This window comes from Nicotiana attenuata, chromosome 10 (assembly GCF_001879085.1).
Source record: "Nicotiana attenuata strain UT chromosome 10, NIATTr2, whole genome shotgun sequence".
Taxonomy (NCBI): domain Eukaryota; kingdom Viridiplantae; phylum Streptophyta; class Magnoliopsida; order Solanales; family Solanaceae; genus Nicotiana; species Nicotiana attenuata.
In genome coordinates, this window is record NC_031998.1 from 23,179,549 (window position 1) to 23,188,327 (window position 8,779).

At 34.4% G+C, this 8,779-nt stretch overlaps 1 protein-coding gene and 1 pseudogene across 4 annotated transcripts; both read left to right on the top strand.

The window, feature by feature from the left end:
• Positions 2,113–6,110, top strand: LOC109233155 (protein TIFY 6B-like). 4 transcript variants are annotated; one of them, XM_019398932.1, is made up of 7 exons: positions 2,113–2,408; positions 3,299–3,441; positions 3,836–4,041; positions 4,283–4,373; positions 4,499–4,814; positions 5,218–5,275; positions 5,691–6,110. In XM_019398932.1, exons 1-7 carry the CDS (start codon positions 2,324–2,326, stop codon positions 5,821–5,823), a joined length of 1,032 nt encoding a protein of 343 aa, XP_019254477.1. In that variant the 5' UTR covers positions 2,113–2,323; the 3' UTR covers positions 5,824–6,110. The 4 variants fall into 4 exon arrangements, with proteins under 4 accessions (XP_019254477.1, XP_019254478.1, XP_019254479.1 ...); XM_019398933.1 differs by having other exon boundaries at positions 3,932–4,041; XM_019398934.1 differs by lacking the exon at positions 2,113–2,408 and adding an exon at positions 2,452–3,075.
• The window catches only part of LOC109233647, a 5,455-nt pseudogene continuing 4,737 nt past the window's right edge, over positions 8,062–8,779 (top strand).

The following is an 8,779-nucleotide window of genomic DNA, read 5'->3' on the forward strand; positions in this document are numbered from 1 at the left end:
ATAAAACTCACGAGTTGCTAAAGAGAGTAGACACGTTTCGATTTCTCAATCGATGACAGCACATGCTTTGTGGTACCACCAACAGGTAGGACAATGGCATTTGGTACACAATGTGTTTATCTAAATCCTCGCACGTGGTACGTACCGGTACGACCGGCTATTCACCTCTTCTTTAGGTAAAACTCTCTCACTCCCCCTTATTTTAGTAGACATGAAAACTGTACCATATGAATTGTCAATAATACCCCTGGTCATTTTCTTCATTACAAGTGTTAATTGTGGGGTGTTCGGAAGTTTTTTGTTGATTTTGATGGATGGAATTTCTTACTAATAAAGCTTTTTGACTTATTGATATTTTTATTATATTATATTTTGAATATAACACAAACGCATTATAGACATCTTGAAATTAAGATATAAGCCATGCAACACTTTCGCATTTATTTATTTTAGAAAAAGGGATATCTAACACATGTGACGATTTTTTTTTTTTTTTTTTCAGGAAGTTGAAACTTAGATGAAGAAGGAGACTTGTTGTAATCAATAACTAGATTGATACAAGTCTTATGAATTTGTGCCTCATCGACACTTTTCAATGTCTGCAACATAGTGTGTACAATTTTCAAATAAACAATTAAACAAAATTATTATTTTTATTTCATGAGAAATGGTAGATTACGAGACTTTCGACACCCAATTAGATGAAAAGGGGAATTCTACTCGCAGTCAAATTTTTTAAACATATACATAGGAAGGCTAAAAGAACACGTGACTCATGACTGTAAATCTGTAATTAAGTAGGGGTACCACCGTCTAGGGTTGTCAATAGATATTTAAAAATGGACAAATAATTAAGTAGGGGTACCATCGTCTAGGGCTGTCAATAGTTATTTAAAAATTAACTAAGCTGTACCGTACCGTACCAAACCGATTTCTAAGTTTCTTTTAATAAAATTGTATATTTTTATATAAATCTATAACGTACCGATAATTCGGATAGATTTTTTATTTTATGAAAATAAATCAAAAAAATACCGAACTGTACCGAATAAATTTACATGTGAAAAATATATTTATATATTAAGTTTAAAAATAATAAATTACTAAATTTTTCCGTGGGCCTTGGAATTATAAACACGGTTACAAGTGAAGTAATTAAACTCAAATTACCAGCCTATTATGCTACTCATGTTAAAGCTAAACTATTTCCAGCATATTAACTAGCAAGACACAAGGTATTCTAACGGTTAAGAGTAGCAAACAACAGTGTATTGGATATGTTTCATTTCGTATGATTTTAGATTTATCTTTTTGAATATTTAATTTTCCATAGACTTTATTCCTGACCCTAACTTTACTATCTTTTCACTCGTGTGATTTATATTTTCTTTATTTTTACTTAGTTTCTTTTACGCTGTTGTAGAATGGTTAATGGATCTATACTCTGACCATCTTTCATGTTCTTAATTCATCACTCTTTAAATAGTAAAAATATATAGAGTGTTGCTTAGTCCTATAAAAGTACGTATGTTATTACATTCTACTTCTACTAGTGACTTTTACATAAGATTTAAAAAAAATACCGAAAATTAACAGAACCGTACCGATAACGAAGAGAAACCAACGTAACTAGGACAATTTTGAAAAGTCTAATTTTGGTTATATGCAATAAAAAGATCGAAAAATTGATATAATACTAATTTTATAAAATAATCGGTCGAACCGAACCATTGACACCACGTCATCTCAAGTTTAGAATTATTTTTGTTTTCTCTTTCTCATCGTACGACGACGAAGTGGGCAGAATTAAAAAGAATTTAAATTTTATAGATGGACTGTAAAAAATATTTATACAATTAAAGCACTTATTAAATAATTAAAAATAAATCGTAATAAGTATTAATCTGTAATAAAAATAATTATTAATTTGTTATTACAAATAAATTTTTACTTTGTTTATATGATTTTATCCGTACTTATAACTTAAATCCAAAGAAAAAAATTTGAATTCAATATACAAAATGAAGTGCATACGCACCCCAAAACCAAAAGGAAAAACGTTGATTAAGCCACTAATAAATAAATAAAGGATTTAAAAAAGAAAGAAAGAGAAAAGCCATCAACTTCTTTATTTGCTGCAGTTAGAAGCATTTAGGCTTTAAAATAAATAAACATTGCCCTTTCTCCTTCATTCCTTCTTACTTACCTTTTTCTTTGGGTTTCTGGGGTTTGGTGTTTTGAGCTTTGTGGTTTTGATCTGCTTCTTTGTGAGGTTAAAACTTTTGTAATTTTAAAATTTAGGTACTCTTTGAAATTCTTCGAGATGGAGAGAGATTTTATGGGACTGAATTCTAAAGATTCTGTTGTTTTGGTTAAGGAAGAACCTGTTGAAACCTGCAAAGACTCTGGTTCGTTTTTTTACTTTCCAATTATGAATTAAACTGATATTTTCTCTTTGTTGTGAGTATAGAATTGTGAACTTTAGTAGTATTATCTAATTTGTTATGTTCTTTAATGCATGAGTGTTGATTCCAGTTGAATTAATGTAGACAGGTGAAAGCAAAATGTTTCTTTTGGCTCTATGTATTTATGCTGCCTAAATTGAGTATTGTGTGTTGTTAAAAGTTTCTTGTTTCCCTTGTTGTGGGGCTTTATATTTCTGTGCGGTTGCTTGGGGACTTGGTTTTCCCTATAAAGATGCAATTTCCCTGTCAAAATTTTGTCTAGCCTGGCAAGAAAAGAATTTATAGTTGCTAAAAGCTAACTTCTGAGTTTCTGATTTGGTAAATTTTTTATTTTCCAAGAAGTTTGAAAAGAAGATGAAATTTTTGAGCCGACGGTCTATCTGAAACAGCCTCTCTACCCCTCGGGTAGAGGTAAGGGTTGCGTACACACTACCCTCCCCGGACCCCACTTGTGGGATGTTATTGGGTCGTTGTTGTAGTTGTTGTTGGAAGAAGTTTGAAGTATAAGCTTATAAAAAAGGAGATCCTTTTGATATAAGAACAAATAAGGAAGTCGGATTAAAGTCTGAGGATGATGGTTGGATTAATTGATTTTGCCATGGTGAAAAAGGTGAGTATGTCCTAAGAAGGTTTTTGCTGAATTTTGCTTTTGGTAGTTAATATGTTTTTTAGTTAAATCTTAAGTAAGAAACTCTTAATTATTGTTGATTGAGTTGGATAAAATGAAAGATTTCCTTCCAATTCTGAGGTAATAAGTGTATCAGATGGTTATAGTTTTTTGTACTAATTGTTTGTAGTATGTATTATGTTAAAATGATTATTTTTTGTATCAGGGTTTCGCTGGCCGTTGTCGAGCAAGGTGGGTATACCTCATTTCATGTCTTTGAACTCTGCTCAAGATGAAAAACCATTCAAAGCTCAATCCGCTGCAGATGGAGTTGACAGTTGTCTCAAACGCCAGTCTGGTGAAATCCAGGTTTGTAGAGTCTCTATAATTGCACGGGGATAGTTTTGTATATAGTTGTATGAAATCTGCATGACATGCAAAGGAGAACACTCAATTTTGCCATTTTTTTAGTGAAGTTATTTGTCATTAATGTTCCACGGAAGTTTTATCTCAAGTCACAGGAAGAAGATTAACCAAAAAGTGGCTTCGGCTTATCTCTAGTTTTTGTGTCACTCATGTGCGGAACGATACTCCGAATTAGTATCCAATTGCAATGAGTTGTCGACAGTCTCCTGCTTTTATTGTCTCTATGAATTTCTTTTAAAATGATTTGCACCCCTTTTAAATCCATTTGGGAAGAAAAAATAAGTCGCCAGGGGTAACAAGGAACTTGTTTATCTTGACACCTTATAATTTGCAACAGAATGTGCATGCAATGCATCTTCTCCATGATGTTATGATGCTTCCGTTTAACAGGAGCAATCCCTCCTACAAGACTCATTTTGGTGGTACTGGCCAGATATCTGCAGCTGCGACAATGAAGCAGCAACTTCTTGGGGGAATCCCTGTTACAGCTCCTCACTCAATACTTCCATCGAGTGGCTCTGTGGCTGGGATAACTGAACCTTGGTAAGTTCACCATTTCGTGCACACAGAGCAGACTGCATATATTGTGTTATGGAAGTCATATTTGGTAGTGATAATGAGCACATCAATCTGCAGTTAATACCAATGATGACTGTAATGCAGTTGCTCGTGATGCTATTAATTGAAAGACATACAAAAAATTAAGACAACTTGGCTAGAAAAGTCCCAGTGAATTAAAACAGAAATTGAAATTTTTGTCCAAAATGTTGTACATCTTTTGCAGGTTTAATTCCAAAGGTTCTGCAGCACCTGCTCAACTGACCATCTTCTATGGTGGAACAGTCAATGTCTTTGATGATATCTCCCCTGAGAAGGTACCTTCGTTCTTGCTCTCACGTGCACACAAACCTGATGTAAATAAAGGGAAGCATTAACCAGAAAGAAAATGCAATGAGCTAAGTTTCTCTGAGGTTTATATTTGCCTGGGTATATTACGCAGGCACAGGCTATTATGTTTTTGGCTGGAAATGGTTGTGTTCCTCCTAATGTGGTGCAACCAAGGTTTCAAGTTCAGGCATCTACACCCAAACTTGCTGCCGTAGACGGCACCTGTGTGAACCAAACCTCAAACATACTACCTGCCTCAGGTCATTCCAGCCCTATGTCTGTTTCTTCTCATCCCATTGGTCAATCTGCTGGCAATTCTGGAAACAAAGATGACATGAAGATATCTAAAACTGCAAACATTTCAGTGGAGACTCCAAAGATTATGACATCACTAGGACCTGTTGGGGCTTCTACCATAATGTCAGCAGGTATATCTTAAATGCCGGATTGGAAACTCAGAACTTTTTCGTGATGTAAAAGCTTTCCTTTTTGATACTTTCTAACATACTCTGGTATCAAGATATTGCTAGTTGTATTGGGTTGACTCTACTACATTAGAAGTCCATCACGTCCTCCATAATGCCCCTTAATCCTGTGCTTAATTTTTCCTCTTTGCTACCTCTTGTAAGATTCCTCTTAATGCTCTTCAATAACCTAAGCATTTATTTCTATTCCAGTTATTGCAACAGCTAATTATGTTGTTCCGAAGTGGAAGTAATTACTTTCTTGATTTCTTTTACAGTCACTTAAGTTATTCTAGAAAATCTTTTAGTTTCAATGCAACTGCTTTAGCCGAACCTCATTGCTTCTTATTATATACATTTTCTGCAGCGGTTCCACAGGCAAGGAAAGCATCTCTGGCTCGGTTTCTGGAGAAGCGGAAGGAAAGGTAAGTGAAATGTTTCCTGTTTTGAGTTCTTGTTTTCTTTTATGCTTTAATTTAGGTGTGCATGTGCAGTATAACTATCATTAGTTCAGGTGTTCCTTTGCTGTATAGCTATCTTTGGCTAGCTCTCTCGTAGCTTTTTAGAAATTATTGAATGCATTAGTATAAAGGATCAATCTTTTGGATAGTAGATGAGATGACCACCGAAAATATAAATTACCACAAAACTAATTGTTCTTTCTGATCGTCGTTGACCATTTGAAATATGGTTTATAGCTATCTGGCTTTTGCTGAGGTATTGTTTTAGTCTATGATTTGAGACACATATAACTGCATCTCCATCAATTGGATACTCATGAATACAACAAGAACACAATGTAAGAAAGTCTTGAGATTTAAGTGCCAATCATGTTTGCAGGGTGATGAACGCTGCACCATATGGCCTCAGCAAGAAATCGGGTGAGTGCTCCACCCCAGAGTCTAACGGAGTTGGTTTCTCTGCAACTTCCAGTGTTGGTACTAGTCCTCTGATAGCCGGTAAGGAGACCTAGCTATGATGTCTGAAGGCAGCCTATTGCCATAAACCATTGAAGCATAATCTATTTTATTAAGCAAGTTAAAAAGCTGTAGCTATCAAGTTTTGCTGTTTGAATTGTAATATCAACTTGGTTAGCTTTAGCCAGACTTCCTAGTATCCGATTTGTTTGGTCTTTTGCTGTACTTAATTCTCTTTCATCTGAACCTGATGGAATTCTCCTATCGAAATGACTTCCGCACTTTGTAACTATTTAATATTTTGTTTCCCAAGTATATATTAATATTATTTAGTAATTACATAGTTCCTTATAGTTTTTTTAGTCAAGTCCTGGCTTGGTAAGCAAGCTATCCATCGTGTGGGCGCCTAACCCCAAATTCTCTCCTTTTTTTTTTTTTTGAAATATCACGGTCAAAATGGAAGGTTGTTCTCTGGGCCTCAGCCATGCTCGGGAAATACTTTTCAAGTATTCTCCGTGAGGATCGACTCGAGTAGTTCTAAAATTAAGTTTTGGATCTTCTCTTTTTCAAGATTTGATTTAACCATTGCAGTATATTCGTTTCGCAAAGTGACACGAAACCCCTTATTTGAAGCCAAATTTAATTTGCTTTATGAGAATATTATGTGTGGTATAAAATAATAAAAGAATAAGAAGAGTATTGCAGAAAAAAGTAGGGAGAGAGAATTCTTATTGATTTGTGATGAATTACAATGGAATATGATCTCTCTATTTATATGGAAAGAGTGACTTAGCCCCAAGTAAAATTCCTAAAATCTCTTTAAAAATAGACATTCACCATAAATTCAATTCTATTTATAACAATGTGTGCTTTATGAGAATATTATGTGTACCAAGTTATAAATGTGTTGTCTATCTTAAACAAATAAGCTTCCTTTCAAATTGAAAAGAATATTAAATTGGTGGAAACAAGAAAATATTCTATTTGAAGGTCAAAAATTTATTTTGGACCAAACATGCTAAAATTGGATATTTTGGTGGAGATAAGGAAGAGATTCATTTAACGTCACTATTCACTAGTTGTCAGTACACGGCTTTCGCGTGCAAAAGGGTCAAAATCATTAAAAGCTTAAACATATGATCCAACCATGTCTTTGAGTGGCTGTCCTTTTATATTTACATAATATAATTTTATGTCTATGGTGGTGGTTGATATCAAAATCTTTTAAGTAATTCATTGCCTGGATATTGCTTTACAAATTGTAGCGCGTTTTACATTTTCTTTCCCTTCTGTGGGCCCAAGTGTTTAGTGATTGCTTGGCAGTTGTAAATTTTTGTCGTACCTGTCACGAATTGACACCAAAACATGCTTTTATTGGGTTTCCCTATTTCAAAATATGTGAAAAATAAGGGGAAAACCAACGGCAATGGATTAGGTCCTTTTTCTATGTGGTACTTTCGAACCACAAGATAAGAAAATAGTTTGGTGTGACCACCCTACAAGTGTTGGTGTGAGAGAAAATATCTTGGTTTTTTGAATTATTACAGTCAAACCTTTCTGTAACAGCCTCGTTTGTTCTGAATGTTTTTGGATTTTATAGTGAAGTGTTGTTATATAGAACATATATTATAACATAACATGAAAATTGGTTCCGGAAAAACTTTGATTTTATAGTGAAAAGTTGTTATATAGAGATACTGTTATAGAAAGGTCTGACCGTAAATTGTTTTTATCCACAGATACTAACCATCCTATACTCTTTAAAACAAATGCACTCAAGAAGAGCTGCATTAGATACTTTGCTTAAAGGCTTATTTTGCTGCTGCTATCTATCTATGATATATGGATTGAAAGGAACACTCGAGTATATCAAAACAGAGCTACGTGCAGAGAGACAATACTGCATAATTTGAGGACTACTATATGCATCAAGGTTAGGAGGAATAGAAAACTGTTTGATTTTGTTTCTTCATTATAGCTTGTTTTGTAAACAACGCTGATTTGACATGTTCTAAGAAGGGTTTAAACTGGTTGTTTGCCCTTGGTTTTGTACAGTTACTTGGTAATTAATAAATGCTTTTGTATTGGGAAAAATTATATTTATATATAAAGGTGACGTGTCAAGACACGTAGATTGGTCAAATAGTCAAAGAATTGCAATTAGCTAAGAGTCATGAGGTGCAACAGGAGCGAGCGAAGAAAGAGGAAGAGGCACGGGCAATCAGACAAACAACTCGGTGCCCGTACCTATTTAAGTCATTTATATTCGAGAATCAGAAGGAATGAATCTGACAATGGAAAAGAGTATGGATACAGCATTTTATGGGTATTAAATGCTAAGTACGTTAGAGAATATGTTTTAAATGTAATGATTGTGTAACGTAACATTCAATGTCTTTAATTACTCATAACAGCCTCATTATAAGGAAAACGTATATTTCCAAAGGAATCTATAAAAGGGAGATGTATGATCAGTTGTAAGGATACGAGATACTATTGGAATAGACAGTGATTTATTTGTTTCTCTTGATTATCATCTTGCGATCCAGAATTACTTCTTTTTATTCATTTTCTTGATTATCAGTAACCCGAGTTCTTCTAAATTCTAGCTTTGACTAAAATCCCATTTTTTGGTTAAACAAATTGGTTCCATTACCGGGAATCTGATAATCTATTTTTCGCTTAACTTCCCTTGTTGCATCAACTATGTCGAACAACAATGATAACACTCAAGGAAACTAAATGAATCAACAAAATCAGGAAGATCCACAGCATATTAACGCTCAAGTTTCTACTCCACACGGCTCACCACGACAATCTCGTGAGGGTNGGCTCACCACGACAATCCAATATCATATCCAAAATCTGGCATACCAAGTAAGGAAAGATCCACTCGAACCTCTAATTCGCAATAATCGCTAACGGTACCAATACACACGATTTACAACAACTGCATAGCCGGAACACGAGAACTCCTAGTCTCCAACTCCATGTAGCACACAAATCACTATA